Source organism: Ylistrum balloti, unplaced genomic scaffold (genome assembly GCF_031769215.1).
Source record: "Ylistrum balloti isolate Yb309-2 unplaced genomic scaffold, AGI_CSIRO_Ybal_v1 Utg369602, whole genome shotgun sequence".
NCBI lineage: Eukaryota > Metazoa > Mollusca > Bivalvia > Pectinida > Pectinidae > Ylistrum > Ylistrum balloti.
In genome coordinates, this window is record NW_026781882.1 from 507,779 (window position 1) to 530,529 (window position 22,751).

Genomic DNA, 22,751 nt, shown 5'->3' on the forward strand with positions numbered 1-22,751 from the left:
GAAGGCCCCGCAGCATATAGTTTGAGTTTTTGGTGGAGGCATTTGTTTGCGAAATTTGTGCATTCCCACCCACCGTCCCCGGCTACACCATTGGTTTTATTTTATACTCATGTATTTTTTGTTTTTGTTTCATGTGCAACAGTTATAAGATAACCATATTTTTATGTATAATGGGCTACTCACTCTTAGTAACTTAAGGATCTTCTGCATTTATCAGTTTCTTATTAATATTTGTTTTTACCTGGGCGTTATCACTCTGTTAAACATGCGTTCATTTTGGCACTTAATTCTTGGGGAATTTTAACCCCAATGCATAATAATAGAATATTCCCAATTTGTTTCAGCTTCTCTCATATCGTTGAGGGTCTAGCTAACATTTTCAGCTTCTCTCATATCGTTGAGCTCTTAATTCTTGGGGAATTTTACCCCCAATTCATAATAATAGAATATTCCCAATTTGTTTCAGCTTCTCTCATATCGTTGAGGGTCTAGCTAACATTTTCAGCTTCTCTCATATCGTTGAGGGTCTAGCTGGTGGTGAATATTCTATTTATAATGCTGTTTTTCTAGGGCCACTTGCAGAGTCTAGTAGCTTCTCTGGTATCGTCCAGGGTCTAGTAACTTCTCTGTAGGGACTCTTAATCTAGCTCCGAAACAGCTCAGAGTCTTGTTTTAAGTTATAATTTTCTAGTAGTTAATAGTGATTATGAATAGAGTGAGTAGCCCCTGTTACGCCAAACCGTAGCTTGTCTATTTTCTTTAGTGTAATAAACATTTAACTGTTCTTGTGCGTTCTTGTTGTATATAAACTATTTCAGGTGCCTGAGTGATCATGTTGGTGCATCAAAACAGAAAATAAACACTGCATCTTGATCAGAAGTGTGTTCTATGGTAGAAACACTACAAACAATTAACTAAATCCAGTATGTGATGTTATGAATTTTGTATGCAATGCTTCATATCATAAGAATGCTGTTCATTTAATTGATTGTTAAACTATATTATAGACTTTATGTTATACATACAAACTCTAAACAGTAGTTTTACTTGTTTTGTCTCGGGAATTAAAATTTTCTTTGTAGTATAAAAAAAATACTGTTGCGATGGCAGTATTTGGCTGGTATGGAGAATAATTTGTTGTTGAGTTTGAACATGATGTTAATTAAAAACTATTGATGTTACACTGTCTTATTGTAGTGTGTTACATTTCTGTTTAACATTTGCAACATTCTAATCGACAATTCTACAACTAATTCACCCTGAAACTTGGCTTACCATAAAATTTCACTTAGGTTGGTATCCATGACCATTGCTAGGCTATGAAATGCCTAAATATTATAAATCTGGATGTTTTATAAATATCAGATATATGAGCATGTATATGGTATAAAATTATCTATGTCCAAAGTTGGGCCAAATTTTATCATTACTGGACTTTGTCAGAAAGCTCAGTAAGTTGGTTCTAATCCAGAGAGATAAATACAGTTGATGTAGGATAATTTCATTTACTTGGTTAAATAAATACAAATGGTTCCTGACAAAAAATGACAGGAATTATGTAACAACATTTACATTCAAAGTCTAAAGTAATTGCCAGCATAATTGGATTGTTCATATTTCACAAATGATTTTCAGGTGATATATCCAACAACAAGAAAAATAAACGATATACAAAATTCTGTGTTTATAAGGTTACAGAAGACCACAAAACATTTCAGTGATTCAGTTTTCAGTGAATAGGCTTTCTGATCTGATCATTATCCTCTGCAACAAAGTCCTGCTATGTTGTCACAGGCAGGTATGGAGTACCGATCAGTTCGTCATTGAAGGATAACTCCTGTGTCCATTCGTAAAGTTTCTCTGCCTCTTGTTCCCATTCCTCGCCTTGTTCTTCCTCTTCTCCTTCTTCCCCGGTGATTCCAAGCTTGTCTAAGTAATCATCTGGTTCCTCTGATAAAGCTGTTGGTTCTCGTGAGTCCAGGCGACTACCAGTCTGTAAGGATGGGAACTAGAAATCAGATCAGGTGCCTACAGATATTTCTATATAGTATTTACATGTATGACTGTTGCTCACAGACGGCTTTTTCATTTCCTGAAAATTAGATGAAATAGGAAACTGAGCATATTTCTGCAATGAAGAAAAATATGTTTCTGCTCAAAAAACTATCAAATTACATTCAAAGTTAAAAAGAAACAAAAGATTTCAAGACTTCAAAGACAACAACAGGTTGATAAAAGACATGTAAAAAGGGGTCTATGATGGTAAGATTACAGGAAAACACAATAAATAGACACAGAAACAAGTAAATACTTGTGGGTTTCCTTTCACAGGTTCCTAATTGTGAAAAGTAGCCATAACTATGAATCAGTAGTGAATAATTTGTCCACCATATACAAGAGTCACATGTATACAACACGAGCATTGAAATCTCAATATACTCACATCCTTTTTCAGATGCAAGACGAGATTGTATCATTCAAAATGCTAGATTCTGTGGCTCTTCTGGTACTGCTGACTACTTCATCACTTGAGAGGCCTTACTAGGCCAGGTTACATAAACCACACTTAGTATCCGAACAAATATTGCAGCTTCATTTCCTTAAGGACTAGCACAATACTTTAAAGGTACAGTGTTCATTTGATACTTCAAATTTACTTATTTTATACTTTAAAGGTACTTATTTAATACTTCAAATTTACTTATTTCATACTTTAAAGGTACTTATTTAATACTTCAAATTTACTTATTTTATACTTTAAAGGTACTTATTTAATACTTCAAATTTACTTATTTCATACTTTAAAGGTACTTATTTAATACTTCAAATTTACTTATTTCATACTTTAAAGGTACTTATTTAATACTTCAAATTTACTTATTTCATACTTTAAAGGTACTTATTTAATACTTCAAATTTACTTATTTCATACTTTAAAGGTACTTATTTAATACTTCAAATTTACTTATTTCATACTTTAAAGGTACTTATTTAATACTTCAAATTTACTTATTTCATACTTTAAAGGTACTTATTTAATACTTCACGCTGTTTACTTTATATTTTAAAAGACATTTATCTTATATACCTTAAATGTACTTATTTTACACCTTAAACACAAACACTGTACACTTATCTGATATTTGATTAGGACTTGGGTATGAAGTGTGAAGCAACTCAATACAAAATATTGTTGGTATTTTGTTATTTATGATTAAAATATGAATGTACATATAATGAGTAATGAATACATATATCGCTAAAGACATGATGAGAGTTGTCTCCCCTGAAAAAGGATACATAAAAAAAGCCTTACAAATCAAACAATGATGTATTTACATGGTTACAAAAAGAAATAATATTTGGTAAAATGTTGGGTACATATTGCATCATTTAACAAAGTCTGAGTGTGCGAGATATATAATGGCATCAGATGTTGTGAGAGTGTGAGACACATTAGATATCAGATGCTGTGTGAGTGTGTGAGACACATTAGATATCAGATGTTTTGTGAGTGTGTGAGACACAATAGACATCACATGTTGTTTGTCTGAGAGTGTGAGACACATTAGATATCAGATGTTGTGAGAGTATATGAGACACATTGGATATCAGATGTTGTCTGAGAGTGTGAGACACATTAGATATCAGATGTTGTCTGAGAGTGTGAGACACATTAGATATCAGATGTTGTGTGAGAGTGTGAGACACATTAGATATCAGATGTTGTCTGAGAGTGTGAGACACATTAGATATCAGATGTTGTGTGAGACACATTAGATATCAGATGTTGTGTGAGAGTGTGAGACACATTAAATATCAGATGTTGTGTGAGTGTGTGAGACACATTAGCTTAATCAGGCTCAGTTTACCTTTCTGGCCTTTGGTTAATGAAGTTTAGTGGTTCTCTTTACTTATCTGGTCTCTTGTTAACAAGGTTTAGCTGTACTGTTTACTTATCTGGCCTCTGGTTAACAAGGTTTAGCTGTACTGTTTACTTATCTGGCCTCTGGTTAACAAGGTTTAGCAGCACTGTTTACTTATCTGGTCTCTGGTTAACAAGGTTTAGCAGCACTGTTTACTTATCTGGTCTCTGGTTAACAAGGTTTAGCAGCACTGTTTACTTATCTGGTCTCTGGTTAACAAGGTTTAGCAGCACTGTTTACTTATCTGGTCTCTGGTTAACAAGGTTTAGCAGCACTGTTTACTTATCTGGTCTCTGGTTAACAAGGTTTAGCAGCACTGTTTACTTATCTGGCCTCTAGTTAACAAGGTTTAGCAGCACTGTTCACTTATCAGGTCTCTGGTTAACAAGGTTTAGCAGCACTGTTCACTTATCAGGTCTCTGGTTAACAAGGTTTAGCAGCACTGTTTACTTATCTGGCCTCTGGTTAACAAGGTTTAGCAGCACTGTTTACTTATCTGGTCTCTGGTTAACAAGGTTTAGCAGCACTGTTTACTTATCTGGTCTTTGGTTAACAAGGTTTAGCAGCACTGTTTACTTATCCGGTCTCTGGTTAACAAGGTTTAGCAGTATGTTTACTTATCTGGCCTCTAGTAAACAGAATGTAGTAGTAATGTTTATCTATCTGGTTAACAGTGTTAAACAGCATTGATGACCATCTTGACATAGATCAACAATATAAGTTTAGAAGTAGTGTGGACCTTGTCTAGCATTAAGTTATCAAAGTGAAGTCTTAGCATTCTGTAATACACAAAAATGGTTAAATTGTAATATAAAGATTGAAATATATTACCTTTGTTGGTGATTGTGAGAATACACTGAGTGTCTGCAAAGTGAAGTCTACCTTTACTACAATTGTAACAATAATATCTGATTGCATTGCTTTCAGGAAATCAAAAATAAAAATCAATTAAGAATTTGGCATTGCTATATAAAATGTTTCAATTCATACCAGGAATGCAGAAGAGCAGATGAACTTAATAACTTTCTCACAGAATATCAAGGTCACATTTTAGGGAAAAGATCACCTCTGTTGGTGTAGAAAGATTGTAACTGTACTGAAATGTTGATTTATATTCAATATATTTTGATAAATAGCTACTAATCGTTTAATTGTACAGGTGTTATTTCATTTTCAGAAAAAATTACCTTTGTTGGTGAAGAAAAATTGTAACTATCCTGAAATGGTAATTGATATATATCATATTTTGATAAACATTTTCTAATTATATAATTATACAGGTGTCAATCTATATTTGAATTTTAAAATTAATTTTTATCTATAGATATCAAATATTTATGATTTTCTAAAAGAACTTTTACTTTATATCAAAACTGATGACAAATGAAGAAAATAATAGAAAGACAAACAGCTGCATTACTGTGGTTTAAAATTATATTGTGACTGCAGACCAGTAATTGTATTACCTTGGGAGAATATGAAAACCCACTAATCTGAAAATTGAAAATATACAACTAATTGCAGGTTATTTTTTCTTTTTCAGATGTACTTTTACTTGAAAGAATTAAGATACATATTATTTTCTGACGATTTCTCATGTACCTAGATTGACTGCTCTAGACATGATGATTACCATTCAGTTTGTAACTGTGAAATGATAATTAAATTTAAACTTTAAGAAAATGTTCTTCATTGATGTTGATATAACTATAAAACAGTGGATATAATGTTCATGGGTTCAAAATGAAGGCAACGAAAAACAAAAACTTAAAATCTGGTTGAAAAAACTGTCCCTGTAAAATCATTGATACGGACAGAAACCATTTTATCAGGGGAAGTAACTCAGGTCAAATGTATGATGTCAGTAGTGCAACATTCCACTGCTATCAGGCTTCAGTAAACTCGAGTGTCAGTAAATCATGTTTTACAACAAGAATTTGATGTTTGTTAAGTCAGGTTTTAATAAAATTAACATATCTGTCAAGTGTCAGCTGAGTCAGGTGCCGGGAAAGCCAGTGTGGGTAAATTCAGGTCTTGAAAATGTTTGTTGTCTGTAAATTTTGAAATTAGGAAAGTCAGGTGTCAGAAAGCTAAGGTCAAGTGTTGTCAAATTAAATATTTATCAGTGTAAGGAACATCAGATGTCTGTAATATAATATATTTTCTAATAAAAATCACTTTCATGCATCTGTTATTCAAGTAAGAAATCTGCTGTTAAATCAACAAATTGATATATATCTGCATGTGATTTTCTTTTAATATATCACTAAGAGTTAATTTTTACACATTTCATATAAGCCTCATATTAAGTAGATTTTTTATATCAACCATAGTTAAATTTTATTTCTGTTAAAAGTATGTTAATCTTTTAACTTGATTTAACTTTCTCGTTCAGTTTATTTTCTGTACAGTCTAAGTTCTAACTTAACTTGTTAAAATGCTGTTATCATTAATTTCCTATTTTTCAACAATAAAATGGATTGTTAATTCTATAACTGGCCATGATTCCAAACCTTTCCTGGAGAAGAGAAAGCACTCAGCTGAAACACAAGAAAATGTAACTTGTTCATTGGTTCAATTTTAAGTGTTTTTGATATCAGTATACTTAGGTATTTTCTTTTTAACATCATATGTAGACAACTTATAGGATATTTCTTCTGGTCACTGATTTTTTAACAACCTACAGGCAGTCAAATCTTATTTACATCATACAGCTCAATATATTTTAAAAGTATACATAAAATTGATTCGTAAGTTGACCATAAACAATACTGTGCTTTTCTAGAAATCTGAATTGCATCCAGAAAGCACTCTGCCCTGCTAGAAACCAAATACCACCAGAGGGCACTCTGCCCTGCTAGAAACCAAATACCACCAGAGTGCCGGCACTCTGCCCTGCTAGAAACCAAATACAACCAGAGGGCACTCTACCCTGCTAGAAACCAAATACAACCAGAAGCTGCTCTGCTCTGCTAGAAACCAATTACTACAAGAGGGCACTCTGCCCTGCTAGAAACCAAATACCATCAGAAGGCACTCTGCCCTGCTAGAAACCAAATACTTTGATTAGGCATTTTGCAAGTCCTGAAAATAGATACCACAAGGAGACATGTCGAATGTTTTATTCTGAAAAATAACTACTAGCATAGGTCAGTTTGCTCTTCCTACAACCTATTTTACAAACACCACCTGGGGACACTCTGTCCAGCAAGAAAACCAAATACCACAAAAGATCACTATGTTTTGACTGACACTCTACCCAGCATCAAAACTGAATACCACCGGAGGCACATCTTACCTGTACTGGTGAGGGAGAGAGACTTATCTGTGGAAAAACCAATGTTACATAACTTGTAAGTTAAAACCCTTTTTAAATATTTCAAACTGGTAGGGAATAAGAAATATGAAAAATATGACATGGGTGTCTTTAAGTCAAGAGGATATAACAGTATACATCACTTCTTTTTAAAGCTAGAGTTTCATTTAGTGGATTTAAGAATGTACAATTTAAAACAAAAGTTTCAGTAATGAAACAATCCTAATTTTGTATATAATTTTTCATTAGTTGTATATAATTTGGATATGTGAATGGATGTTTAATCACAATTACTGAAAATTTTAAGCAGGCATTAATTTGTTATTTCATCATATTCTAAAATCCTATCTAAACATTTATGAGTGTCTGAATAGGCATTAGAGCCAGAAGATATTTAAATTTATAAATAAAGTATGAAATTATTTAATGGAGTTTATCAAAGAACAGATTATTTTGGTGTGATAAGGTTTAGGCATTAATGGTCATTGTGATATATTACATATATAATTAATATCATATTTGATGAAGTGAGTGAAATATTCACAGTAGCATGCAATGTGTACACTTTATCAACTAAAGGTTTTACTTAAGAGCATCAATCTTATTCCCCAAAAAAGTTAATGACTACATGGGGCAGTGTGCTTATTAGCTCAAATATGGTAAATCATTCATGTTTTATTAATGAAACACTGATAAAAACAAGCTTATTCAAGTTGAAAAATAAACATTATACAAAGTTAGAGAAATATCTATGATATCACAGTTCATTACCATTTCAGGTGAAGACATAGCACTGATCTAGAAAAAGTGAAAACTATTTAGAATTCAGGTAAATATAGTCAATGGTGCTTTGTACATTATTTTAGCTAATAAAAATACCTTGAAATGTAACAAATTATCTTACATAAAAAGAAAAATAATAAAAAAGAACTTCAAGTGAAATATAAGTATTACACAACCCTGATTACACCATGAATTGGTCCACATTTTTGATACAGTTCAATAAGGTTTTAGTGTTAAGCCAATACTGATATTCTAATTCTGATCAGTATGTTTTATAAATTTAGTTGCAATCGTTTCATACCTGGCCACAGGATGAAAACTGGCTCAGCTGAAATCAGACCAAATTTTTGTGTAATTATCAAACAAAATACAGACTCTGAAATAAATGTTTTGTTTTATTTACACTTAAATAGACAGTGTTAATTAATATAAGACTAATTTTTCTCTGTTATATTTACAAATATTTATTATCTATCAATTCACTATGTCTCTTCAGTCTAACAACCAACAAAAGCAAAATTGTAAAAATCTTGTTCTTTAATTGGTCAGTGATTTAGGTAATGTCAAAATTACATTTACCTTTCCCAGCGATGGAATTGTACATGAACTTATCTGAAATGAACATGCATCACTGATCATATACTGGTGACCATAGAATCGGCTGGATTATACCATAAAAACCATTACAATATCAAATATACTAAACACTGTAAACGTCACCATAGGTTTAAACATGTATCTAGTTAAAAAATAAATAAAGCAATTATAATTATGTAAAAAAAGTATAAAAAATATGGTAAAAGATTGAATTCTTAACCTTATTTTTTCATGATTTTTTGTTTTATTTTTTTGCTCTGGCACCAAAGTAATATGGTAAATCAATTTGTAGTTCAAATAAAATATTATAAGATTAAAGGTTTATCATATTAAGTTTAACTGTTCAAATGTCTTAAGTATTAAAGTAGATTTAAAAGTAGATGTGATTTTAATGATCTGACCAGTTACTATGTTGTACATATTGTACAATATATTTTGATAATTATTGGTAAATAGAAAAGAAATAAAATAAAAAAAAAAAACTGAAAACTTTACAAAATCCTCAAAACATGGTTTGAAGAATTAAGAGCAAATTTAACATTTATCTTCCAACATCATCTCAAGAATGATACCATTTCCAGATAATTTATTTGCTTGGAGCTTAAAATTTCAAAAGAAGTCCACTACATCAGAATGATTTTGTTTAACCTATTCCTCGCTAGACATTACCTAGTACAACATTGTGTAACTGGTACAGAACCCAATATTTTTGTATATTTAGTTTTTACATATTAGGTTAATTTTACCTGAGTGATAGTAAGTAATTATTTTCATAAATAACACAAACATTGGTTTTACTATCACTAGTATCACTTTTATAATTTTATAAGTGGCACGTTACATTTTGCAAGAGCGTCATTATTTCAATGAGTGGTACATTATTTCGTTGTGACTGTTATCATTTAAATAAGTGGTACTTGGGTTATTTTAGCTGACAATGTACAGTTTAAAGTCTTGATCATTCCTAGCAATTACTTAGTTGTGCATGCAGAGTTTAATAACTGACAACTATTTCTAAGATTATTTTGATAGAAATAGGCCTTTTTTTTGTCACTAATGATTAAGTTTTCTTGTTTTACTTTACAGCCATTTATCTATAGAGATTAAACTTTGCTGTTTTGTTAACATTTTAATGTCTGTGATCTAAGACACTTCATCACAAGCAATTTTTGCGTAGTTTGTTAATTAAATGATTGCCATATATTATCAGTCCTTATCAGCATTAATAAGCATCAGCTAAATTACCACAGCTGGGGATATCTGTAACGGTGATTTCACCACTGGTGGCGATGTTGCCACTTGTGGTGATGGTACCACAGGCAGTGGTATTGCCACTTGTGGTGATGGTACCACAGATGGAGGCTGAAACAGGAGACATAAACTTCACACATCATAAAAAATCTTACTGAACTATAAGTGAACCTGATGACTTTTGATTGGCTCCTAGAAATCAACGTCACTTCATTGTACGTACCTACAAATGATAACTATAATGACTACTGAAAAGAAGAAAATGAAGCTGGCCATTCTTAATATATAAAATGAAACGGTGTCTGAAAAATAAATAAATTAACACACTGATATGTTAGAACACATAATTGTATATTTCAGTAAATCAAGAAGTAAGTTTATGATAAAATGATTGATAACCATACTCATATCATTAACATACCTGTGTAGGTAAAAATTGTAACAGTTAAGGTTAAACCTGACAATACTTTAGTCTAATTAACAACATCTTCATCTTCAAGCCTTGGTGTTGGTATGTCAAGGTCAAGGTTTAAGGAAGGATACATCATGGTGTTGGTATGTCAAGGTCAAGGTTTAAGGAAGGATACATCATGGTGTTGATATGTCAAGGTGAATGTTAAATGAGTTGATATGTCAAGGTCAAGGTTTAAGGAAGGATACATCATGGTGTAGATATGTCAAGGTCAAGGTTTAAGGAAGGATACATCATGGTGTTGATATGTCAAGGTCAAGGTTTAAGGAAGGATACATCATGGTGTAGATATGTCAGGGCGAAAGTTCAATGAAGGATACATCATGGTATATCAAGGGTTTAAAGAAGGATATATCAAGGTGTAGGTATGTAAAAGTTAAATGAAAGACACATTGTGATACCCATAGATATGTCAAGGTGAAATGAAGTAGAAAACAGGATGTACTTATATCAAGGTCAATATTGATAGGGATTAAATTTCTGTGATAATAAACAGGATTTAAAGTGAACAAGGGATTACTGTAGGGTAATTAAGTAAAGTTTAAGGTTTAAGGAAGGGAGGTATTACGATTTAAGTACAAATGTCAAAGTTCAAGGTTTAAGGAAGGGAGGTATTACGATTTAAGCACAAATGTCAAAGTTCAAGGTTTAAGGAAGAGTGGTATTACAATTTAAGCACAAATGTCAAACCAATCTTCTTACCTCATAATAGAACTCTGATGGCTACGGCAAAATTAATTACAAGAGTTTTAAAAAATTACAAGATTAAAATCATACATAACATACAAAAACATGACATATTATCAGTGCTTTGGTATGAAGTCCTCATCTGAGCTTGAGTTAATACGAAATAAAGTTTGAGCTGATCTTGAAATGGAGTCAAAATGTTGGTAATATCTGCTGATCAATGACCAGAATATCATCATTTAAGTTTTGTTTAGATTTTATTCTTAGAAAAATGCTTGTCAAGCAAACTTGTATATGTGGTGTCAGTGCTAATGATGACTCACCTTATCCATCCCATACATCTTCCTCATTTTCATCGCTCTGAGCTTGGCTTGCCGAGACCGCCGACTAGATTGTTGACTGGCACCGCTAATGAGTCCCGACATCTTTGATTTTGGTGTTGGTAAGGGGGCATGGAGTATTACCGTCTCTGACCTGTACAGAAATATGCATATAAACACAGACATCCATACCACATAATGTTCATTTGTTTAATATGTAACACACAAATAAGACTGATACTTAAATGTTATTATTGATTACTGCAGTATATTCTGAATCTTATACTACGATCTCTGGCACAAAAATTCCAGTCCATATTCATTAAGCTTACACCAAGCTTGAAATAAATCATACCTATCAATATTGTGAAATTTGGTTTTAGAAAGTGCCTGGAATAAATTGGTGTTGTCTCCAAATACAATTTAACAAAGTAGTGATGTAACAGTACATGAAGTAAATGAACTTCAGTATGGATTGAATGCCAGGTAATTATGCAGGATGCAAGAGTTCACAATTTTGGTGATTCAGCAGTTTTAGGAGTGAAACTCTCCTGAGTTGTGAAAGATTCACAATAATTCAAAGTCTCTGTGACTCTACAGTTTGATAGATAAAACTTACCTCAGTTGTGATATGGCCCTAATATGCTGTATTTTGATCTCCTGTGATAGAGGGCGCTGTATAAGGATTGGAATCTCACCCTGGAGGCGTGGGCTGATTCGCTGGTTGTATAGAAAATCTACGATGTCATAAAATATTGTCCTCCTTGACAGATCTGTGAGGTCAAACCATAATGATTAGTTTAATTTATTATTCACTCTGCTGTATATAAAAGAAAAGAATTAGCTTTTACCCTGATAAAACAGATCACCTTTGACCAACATGTCAATAGAGGCCTCTTCCTTTAGCTCATTCTGTAGAGAACCAGAGGAGGATAAAACCAAATGTTCTTAGTTTGACCTAGTGGATGCATAATCTACCTTTATTTTAATCATTTTAATTATCTGCAATATTTTAATTAGGGATCACCTGTCATCCTATAATGACAAAAATATTGAATGTGTGGGTAGATATGTCCCAGAATAAAGGCGTGTACCCGCCACACCCATTACTTACCATCTAGTGTTAACTTTCTCCAGTAGTTCTCTTTACCTCCCATACTGGCGGGCGTTTCATCGGTATTTGCTAGGTACTGAAATAAAAAGATATCTAAATATATTTTCAATATATAACTTTCAATACGATTAATTGATTCAAACATTGCAGAAAGAAATAACTACAGTGAAAAAAGGAACTAGCACCCATTTATAACAAATGTAATTCTAAATTATACTGCCCTAACTCTTAACTGTTAAATTGGAAAATAAAAAAATTATTATTTTGTTTTCTCTTTTAGCAAAGTCAATAAATAATTTATATGTTAATTCAACATATTCGCTTAGATATCTGAGAATTGGTATATAAAGTTGTCATCAATATCACCTTTAGTTTTCTTAACTTTATTAAAGCTTAATTATCTGCTGTAAAGGCCTACTGTTAATAAAGAAATTAAATTAAAACCAAAATTTAATTAATGTGACAGATGAAGCTAGACATACAAGCAGTGTTTTTCCTGATCATTTTGGAAAATCACAACCTGAAGGAAATGTGGCATTAGTTATGTAGTGATAGTGAAAACCAGGGGAAAATTTGGACCACAGTAAGCTTCATCTCATGTTCTCAAATAAAAAACACCAAATTTAACCATTTTTAGAACTTAAATGACTTTATTGGAAAATATCAACTCTTACATTTGACCACAGGCAGGAAAAGACTGACTAGTAAGGCGATTTTTCAGTACACATGACATTCAATCTTTCAAAATGTGTCATACATTTATCATTTACCTGCATATAATCCTTCAGTGTTGTCACGTCTATTTCGTCTGTAATTTTATACTGTTGCTGGAAAATAGAGTCTCTCAACATCTGATCGTAGAACTGCCTGTTACCCATTAATCGCAGGGAATCCTCGGAGGCCTGGATACCACAAATAACATATCACTGTACCATAGACATCAAATGTATATCCAACATCAATATAAAAGTTAAAACTACAGCATTATATCTCAGACAGAGTCAGCTCAGCATTATATCTCAGACAGAGTCAGCTCAGTATTACATCTCAGACAGAGTTAGCTCAGCATTATATCTCAGACAGAGTCAGCTCAGCATTATATCTCAGACAGAGTTAGCTCAGCATTATATCTCAGTGTTAGCTCAGCATTATATCTCAGACAGAGTCAGCTCAGCATTATATCTCAGACAGAGTCAGCTCAGCATTATATCTCAGACAGAGTTAGCTCAGCATTATATCTCAAACAGAGTCAGCTCAGCATTATATCTCAGACAGAGTTAGCTCAGCATTGTATCTCAAACAGAGTCAGCTCAGCATTATATCTCAGAAAGAGTTAACTCAGCATTACATCTCAGACAGACTTAGCTCAGCATTACATCTCAGACAGAGTCAGCTCAGCATTATATCTCTGACAGAGTCAGCTCAGCATTATATCTCAGACAGAGTCAGCTCAGTATTATATCTCAGACAGAGTCAGCTCAGCATTATATCTCAAACAGAGTCAGCTCAGCATTATATCTCAGACAGAGTTAGCTCAGCATTGTATCTCAAACAGAGTCAGCTCAGCATTATATCTCAGAAAGAGTTAACTCAGCATTACATCTCAGACAGACTTAGCTCAGCATTACATCTCAGACAGAGTCAGCTCAGCATTATATCTCTGACAGAGTCAGCTCAGCATTATATCTCAGACAGAGTCAGCTCAGTATTATATCTCAGACAGAGTCAGCTCAGCATTATATCTCAGACAGAGTTAGCTCAGCATTATATCTTAGACAGAGTTAGCTCAGCATTATATCTCAGACAGAGTCAGCTCAGCATTATATCTCAGACAGAGTCAGCTCAGCATTATATCTCAGACAGAGTCAGCTCAGCATTATATCTCAGACAGAGTAAGCTCAGTATTATATCTCAGACAGAGTTAGCTCAGCATTATATCTCAGACAGAAATAGCTCAGCATTATATCTCAGACAGAAATAGCTCAGCATTATATCTCAGACAGAGTCAGCTCAGTATTATATCTCAGACAGAGTTAGCTCAGCATTGTCACTAAATATGATATAGATCTCCCAAGCAGGGATACAAACATCACCAATCAGACTGATATTGTATAAAACAATCAAACATGTCATTGTTTAATCATTGTAAAGTAAATAAGAAGAAATATTACATGCATCGTATGGTGCATCAGCAGAAAAAACTAACAAAGATATATCAGCTATGATGAAGTCAGTTCTAATGGTGTGATGATTTATCACATGAGGTGTAAACTTATGTAATTATTTACAGGTCAGTACTGTATATTACCGTAGGAATGCATATCAAATCATTGATATATCAAAAGATTGTACAAAAGACATACAACTGAATAGCACCATTCATTTCAGAGTTAGATTTAGATACAGTAGAGCCAGACAATGAATTACATTGTATCATAGAGTTGTCTCATCGTCCCAGGACTCCTCGGTGATACTAAGGCCTTGAACTGTTGTAACCTAGGGGACAATTTACAAAAATCAAAAGTGTTTGATGCAACCACAAGATGGAATGTTTAAAACCTTACCTCGGATGCTGGTTTGATGAGTTTGCGGCCACTCATATACTTCACACCTTTCCCAGCTGTGTGTATAAACACTTTAAAGAAAATCATCGGAGGAAATTCTCCACCACCGAATCTAAAGAAGAAAAATATTTTTTTCGATATATTAACAGACATGAAGGTGAGATATCTTATGTATGATCCAAATAAAAGAAGCAGATTTACACAAAGCTATGGAAGTTAAGATAAACATATGATGTAAGAAGTCCTGGGAATTAACATACAAAATCTGATTCACAGGCAAAGTTGACCAAAGATAAGTAGATTGTATTGGTGATTTTGTTTAAAACAGACAAAGAAGATAAGTAACCAATCATAACAGAGAACAGAGAATAGTATGGACATGGGGAGATTAAGGATGGATAATTAACTATAACAATAAATAACTAGGACAGCGGTTTTCTATTTTTACAACAGAAATAAAAGGGAGGGAGAAATTTGCTTATGAGATAAGAATATTATCAATATTCAAATAGGCTAAATTTTAAATAATTCATTATTTACCTGAATCGAACTCGTACTTGAACACTTTTGTCACTCAACAATTCAGCTTCTTTTGGACAAACTTTCCTCAATATTTCCTTTGATAGTGAATTTTCCTGAAAAACCAATGACATTACTTTAAAGCAAAGTATTATAGTCATATTTTACGAACACTCAGTTCTAAATATAATAAAAATTGCTGAAAGATGATTGGTTCTAATTGGGCTATTAAATTATCTTATATATGAAATAAAATACTTACTGCTGCACACACAGCATGCTTTAGAAGTCGAAACATCTGTTTGTCTCTGTATGCAATCCATGCTCTTTCTATAATAGTAGCTGCTGCTTGTCGGATCAGTCTGGAAGAAAACATTGTACTCAATGTAAATAAGTTTAAAATTTATTCCTAAAGATAAAATCTTACAGCAACTGTTGAGACAATACTCTAAGAAATTTCGAAAACTGAGGAGAATGTGCAGTTCAAACGAAAAGTATAAAATGAGAAATTCTTGGTAAGGATATTCTTTATTGACTATATCAATAAACTGGCTCAGTAGGACTACGTAAGTATTACAACAAGCTTCTCATACTATTCTCATTTACAATAAAAAAACATTTCACTGCACTACTCCAGACATGTGAGAAGCTTACTACAGTAGCATTGTTCCACAAATATAGAGGAACTTCACCAAAAGAGCACTGCTCCAGACATAAAGGAGAGCTCTACCACAGGAGTACTGCTCCACACATACAGAGAAGTTTAACTTCAGTAGCACTATTCCACATATAAAGAGAAGCTTTACTAAAAGAGTACTGTTCTACATATATAAAGGAGCTTTAATAAAAGAGTACTGTTTCACACATTTAAAAGAGCTCATCCACAGGAGCACTGTTCCACATATAAAGTTCTACCACCGAAGCACTACTCCAAACATACTGAGAATCTTTACTACTGGAGTACTTCTTTGCTCTGTTCCACACATATAGAAGATCTATTTTTACAGGAGCACTACTCAAGACATATAGAAAAGCTTACTACTTATCTCCAATAGAAGTAATGCTCCATACAAATAGAGCAGTTCTACTACAGGAGTACTACTCCACACAAATAGAGCAGTTCTACTACAGGAGTACTACTCCACACAAATAGAGCAGTTCTACTACAGGAGTACTACTCCACACAAATAGAGCCATTCTACTACAGGAGTACAACTCCACACAAATAGAGCCATTCTACTACAGGAGTACTACTCCACACAAATAGAGCAGTTCTACTTCAGGAGTACTACTCCACACAAATAGAGCCATTCTACTACAGGAGTACTACTCCACACAAATAGAGCAGTTCTACTTCAGGAGTACTGCTCCACACAAATAGAGCAGTTCTTCTACAGGAGCACACCTCCACACAAATAGAGAAATAATAAGAAGGACATGTGATCTTTGAAATGTCATCGATAAAGTGACAATGCCATGATTTTTAGACATAAACATTCAGTGATGGTGGTATAGACAAATTGTTCTTGCTTGCCCTCTAGCTTGAAACTGTGACCTCCTCATGTCCAATATTAAAAGCCCCAAAAATTATTATACAACCTTCTATACATCAAAGAATACCAATGAGTAATCATTAAGGAACACCCTGTAAATAACCCTCAAGGAATACCTTGGGAGTTAACATGTAGGTGTACTCCAGAATTAAACCTTAAGGAATAAACATCAAGGAATACACCCCAAGTCAATATCAAGGCATAATCCAGGAGTATATAGTGTAACTCAGGAGTAAACATCAAGGAATACTCCCCGAGTCAACATCAAGACATACTCTAGGAGTAAACTTCAAGGAATACCCCCCGAGTCAACATCAAGACATACTCCAGGAGTAAACATCAAGGAATACACCCCCCCCCCCCCCCCCGAGTCAACATCAAGACATACTCCAGGAGTAAACTTCAAGGAATACCCCCTGAGTCAACATCAAGACATACTCCAGGAGTAAACATCAAGGAATACACCCCCCCCCCCCCCCGAGTCAACATAAAGACATACTCCAGGAGAAAACTTCAAGGAATACCCCCCCGAGTCAACATCAAGACATACTCCAGGAGAAAACTTCAAGGAATACCCCCCCGAGTCAACATCAAGACATACTCCAGGAGTAAACATCAAGGAATACTTCCCGAGTCAACATCAAGACATACTCCAGGAGTAAACTTCAAGGAATACCCTCTGAGTCAACATCAAGACATACTCCAGCAGTAAACTTCAAGGAATACCCCATGAGTCAACATCAAGACATACTCCAGGAGTAAACATCAAGGAATACCCCCCGAGTCAACATCAAGACATACTCCAGGAGTAAACTTCAAGGAATAGCCCCTGAGTCAACATCAAGACATACACCAGGAGTAAACATCAAGGAATATCCTCTGAGTCAACATCAAGACATACTCCAGCAGTAAACTTCAAGGAATACCCCATGAGTCAACATCAAGACATACTCCAGGAGTAAACATCAAGGAATACCCCCCGAGTCAACATCAAGACATACACCAGGAGTAAACTTCAAGGAATACCCCCTGAGTCAACATCAAGACATACACCAGGAGTAAACATCAAGGAATACCCCCCGAGTCAACATCAAGACATACTCCAGGAGTAAACAGCGTAACTAAGGAGTAAACATAAAAGTTTACCCTGGGAGAACTCTTGATTTTCTTTGCCATTTCTTCCTCAGGCTTAAACTATTTCACATTCATACCTTACAAAAGGACAGAAATGTACAAATATACATTTTTTTGTAATAAATACCAAGTCTTGTAAAATACAAATGTAAAACACTGCAAACTCTAAATACAAAGTTTTATTAATAAAGTGCTGCAAACTTTAAAAATTTGGTTAGAATGATTTAAGATGTCTTCAGCCTTCATCACCTCTAACAGCAGTTACATCACCTAATATATATGGTTAAATACCACAAGATCTCACTCAAGTCACCTTATGCCTTTAACTTTTACATGGTTAAGATTTTAAAAGCACCAGGGTTTTTCAAGAACTGTCAATTCTTTAAAATTGTGAAAACTTGTTTGAGTTTATTTATATCTGAGTATTCCGAAATGATTTTACATTTTTTATCTACTCTTCTTTAAAAACATCATCAAAACAAATACATATTAGCCACTATTGGGTAAAACAGCTTTTAGCTTTTATACACAAGTCATATCTTCTGACACATTTTTTGTGATGATGATACTGTGAAATGGAACTCAGATCCATCAGCTTATTAAAGCAAAATAAAAAAGGGAAAAAGAAAAAGTATGAGGAAATTATTTTTGTACACTCCTCTTTTCTTCAAATTGAAAATGGGAAAAAAAATGTCCATGTTGCTCTGCCTCAAATACACAAGTTATAAAAACCCTGATGGCAATCACACCATGTATTGAAGCAAAAAAATACCCTTCTCCTTGTCCAAAAAAAACCCTTCTCCTTGAACAAAAAAAACGTTCTCCCTGTACAAATAAAAACACTCTCCCTGTACAAAAAACCCTTCTCCGTGTACAAAAAAAAACTCCCTGTACAAAAAAAAACCCCTCTCCCTGTACAAAAAAACCCTCTCCCTGTACACTGATACTGTATTACTCACTCCTTTTCAGACTTTTTCTTAGGCTTTTCTGGTAACTTTGACCTTTCAATTTCAAAACATCATCACATATAAATCAATACATTCTTTCATGAATGTCATTGTTATAAACACTATGCTAATAAATAGACCACAATACATACCTGTTACATTTTAATACAAGTATAATTTCACACAAAAAATATACATTTTTTTTAATTTGTTATTCATAAAGCAAAGGCCTATTTTAATATTTTTTACATTTCCAACATAGAGATAATATATTATGTATTGCTGTAAAAATATGATATAATCCATTTTTTCAGTTGAGAGATGTAATTTTACAATTGTATCATAAAACAAATACCATTCTATATAAATAAAAAAAATTCAGTGTCAATGAAAAAAAACCAACTCAACCTTTCAGGTAAGATTCTTGAATGTTCAAACACAAATTATAAAGAAAGTAAGATGTTTCACATAAGTACAGATATAAATCTCACAATAAGTATATACAAGTATATTTATATTAGTTTCTTTGTTCAGTCTACCTCTTCCACGACCAATAATGAAGATGATTTTTTCTATATTATACATGAATCGATGATAAAAAAAAAAAAAGATGTACCTTAGTTATATGCACTGGAGACAACTGATCAACACTAATTGTTTAGTATGATGATAACTGCTTCTGTTTCAGCAGGTCATAATTATCATACCCTTTGGGTTGATGCAGACACATGCATTATTCATAACTAACGAAAGTAGCGTTACAACATTACAACAGATAATTTTCAATGATACATATAAAAAGGCACTGACCAGGAAGTTCAAACCAATGATAATATTATCGTCCCTAAACAACACAATATCACCATACTTATTACTGAAAATGTGTAATGTTTAGTATTGACAGATCTACAACATACATGAAACACGAGTAGATAAGCATCAATGTCCTGGGCTCAAAGTGATAGTATAGGTTTATCAAATGTCTAAGAGACAGACAAGCTTACCAACTTACTGGGGCATAAAAACAAAGGAACCAATATCTAGAAACCATTTCATTTTACACCAAAGTTGAGTTTATTCCCTGGATCCCATAAACCCTCGTTGTAAATGGTAACTCTGAACCCTGACACTGGCTTGCGATCACACCTTCCTCACATGTTGACAGATTTATAGTTAAGGCTTATAGAACACTATCTTTTCATCATGATCAGTTTTTGTTAGTATATTGTACTTAAATTTTATATACAACGTTCTTTGTTATCATATTGCAAATGGTTGGTATAAAAACAAAACCAAACAAAAAAAACAAACAAAATAATAAACAGAAAAAAAGAAAAACAAAACAAACAAAAAAACCACAAAAAATAAAGTGAAAAAAAATAAAATGAAATTGCAAAGTGCTATTCCAGATATCATACCAGATATATTTCGATCATGTTATGTTATGAGTATGATTCAATCACCCTTATGACCATGACCTTGTGATCCCACGACCTTATTTATTGTGTTCACAAATGATGACCTTTCACCTTAGCAAAGCAACACCAGTTGTATCACCTTTGATGCCAGACTTACTCTGCTAAAGACTTTTGCACTGTCTCTATGATAGTTTCAGTCTTCATCCCAGCATTAGGTTTATCAAGTTCTGACATTTTATCAGGTGGTGGTGTTTGTTTACCTGCTTGTAACTTTTCAATCTCTGGTGGCTCTGCATTTTTAATTTCGGCTAAATTTTCCCTTTTAAAATCACATATCAAAATAAATGGCAAAAGTGTCAAATTAACAAAATTCTCATTTTTTATTTAAATAAAAAAAATCTGATTGTCTATTAAATGTTTGTATGCAATAATCAAAATGAATCAAGTGATAGCATTGGAAGTTGGACAGAATGGTTATAATCTTTATCTTCATGTAGATTTTAATTGATGATAGGGTTTTTTCTCAAGTATAGTGTTTCATTGATTATTCTAAGACAATAATTGTAAAGACTGAAACCTTATACCTAAAATGGTATATTTGAACATGATGGTTCATTTTTTTCTCTTAGAACCGCCTTTTCCTCAAGATTTATTTACATTTTTTGCTTGGCAGCTTGTTTTAAATCCAGGACAAATTTTAAAATGTAAAAAAATAACTAAACCTTATAAATCCAAGTTGTGTATTATCCATGTTAACCTTTAGTCTAAATTTAACATTCTACATTCATTCCCTTTACAGTGAACAAAGTCAAAGTCTGTCATAATTGATTTTTAATTCAGTGATTTCATTACAATACTTACTCTTTCTCTGATCGGTTGGGTTGTCGCATCATTTTAGTTGGTGACCCTGGGATAAGGAATTCCTTTGAACTGACCGGGGTAGTTGTGAGTGGTCGAATACCATAATCTGGTGTGTGAGGTGGGAAAGTGTCATCCTGTACTGCTGGTGCTGCCTGGCTATCCACTGTGGATGGATTACGCTGTAGGTCCTCCTGACTGGGAACATGGTCAGGAAGTTTCACATTTATCGATGTCTTGCTTGCAACACTTTTGGAGTCTGCACTTCCTGTTGGGGACTGCATGTTTTATCTTCAGGTTTAATTTGTTATCTTCTTTCAAATTTTCATTCCAGACTAGAAAACAAAATATCAAAAATCGTTATGATTTATCTTAGTATTACTATAAAGACACAGACAAAGTACAACTTGTATAAACCAAACTTCATTAAATACCTTAACACACATTAAAGGAAAAGATCTAGGATTTTGCTAAATGGAGCTCAACTGACATTCGGACTTGACAACTACATGTAGGACAGTATGGAAATTATTATAAATAATTTTATGTCAGGAGTCAAACAAAGGTTGCATGTGAAGCTTTGCCTGTACAATGCATTTATTATTATCTTACTAGGCTTCGGTTTTGACCGCAATTAAAACTAAACTTTAAAGCAAATCATCAGTAACACGATGTAACTCTTAGAAATGAATTAGCATATGTTAGATCATGAGTATACGAAAAATGCGTATACTATGTATTCAAAAGTCGTTACTGTTTTAATTGTTGACAAGATGTCGATATGGGTGACATTACGGAAAATAAGACATTTCGTCCCATTTTATTTTTCCTGCAGGACATTTCGGTCCATTTTTCAGTAAGTTAATTATGGTTTATGACGCCGATATCATTCAATTAGTTGTATCATGTCCACGAAATGAAAAGCTCAACATAAACTTACATAGACTGTCATGGAAGATACCATAACACCATGTTTAGTACGACAAAAAGTGACTTTCGACGTGAATCTCGGTAACATAGGTCCGTCTCCAGTGCAAACAAATATGGCGAACTTCCGTAGAAACATATCCCACAAACCACTTCGAATTTCCTGTAAGCATGCGCAAATAAAACATTCCTGGCTCTGTGTTTGAAGTTGACAGTGATGTTTTGGATTCGCAATTGACTGAACCGGCACAATGAGATTGAAGACAAATTTACAAAGGGAACCAAAACATATCCTTTTCTGATAGTCTTAAGATGTTGTCTTTTCGTTTAAAATGCAATTTAGTTTTGATCTCAACTTAGAACTG

General features: G+C 33.3%; 1 protein-coding gene across 2 annotated transcripts; it reads right to left on the reverse strand.

Moving 5' to 3' along the window:
• Window positions 1–1,585: 1,585 nt before the first annotated feature.
• Window positions 1,586–22,456, reverse strand: LOC132546116 (uncharacterized protein CXorf58-like). 2 transcript variants are annotated; one of them, XM_060209814.1, is made up of 11 exons: window positions 22,400–22,456; window positions 21,463–21,794; window positions 15,812–15,911; window positions 15,571–15,665; window positions 15,031–15,142; window positions 13,237–13,368; window positions 12,467–12,542; window positions 11,972–12,125; window positions 11,356–11,506; window positions 11,048–11,068; window positions 1,586–1,993 (listed from the first exon to the last, which is right to left on the reverse strand). In XM_060209814.1, the coding sequence occupies exons 2-11, from the start codon at window positions 21,741–21,743 to the stop codon at window positions 1,781–1,783; spliced, it is 1,335 nt and encodes a 444-aa protein (XP_060065797.1). In that variant the 5' UTR covers window positions 21,744–21,794; window positions 22,400–22,456; the 3' UTR covers window positions 1,586–1,780. The 2 variants fall into 2 exon arrangements, with proteins under 2 accessions (XP_060065797.1, XP_060065805.1); XM_060209822.1 differs by lacking the exon at window positions 11,048–11,068.
• Between the last annotated feature and the right edge of the window lie 295 nt (window positions 22,457–22,751).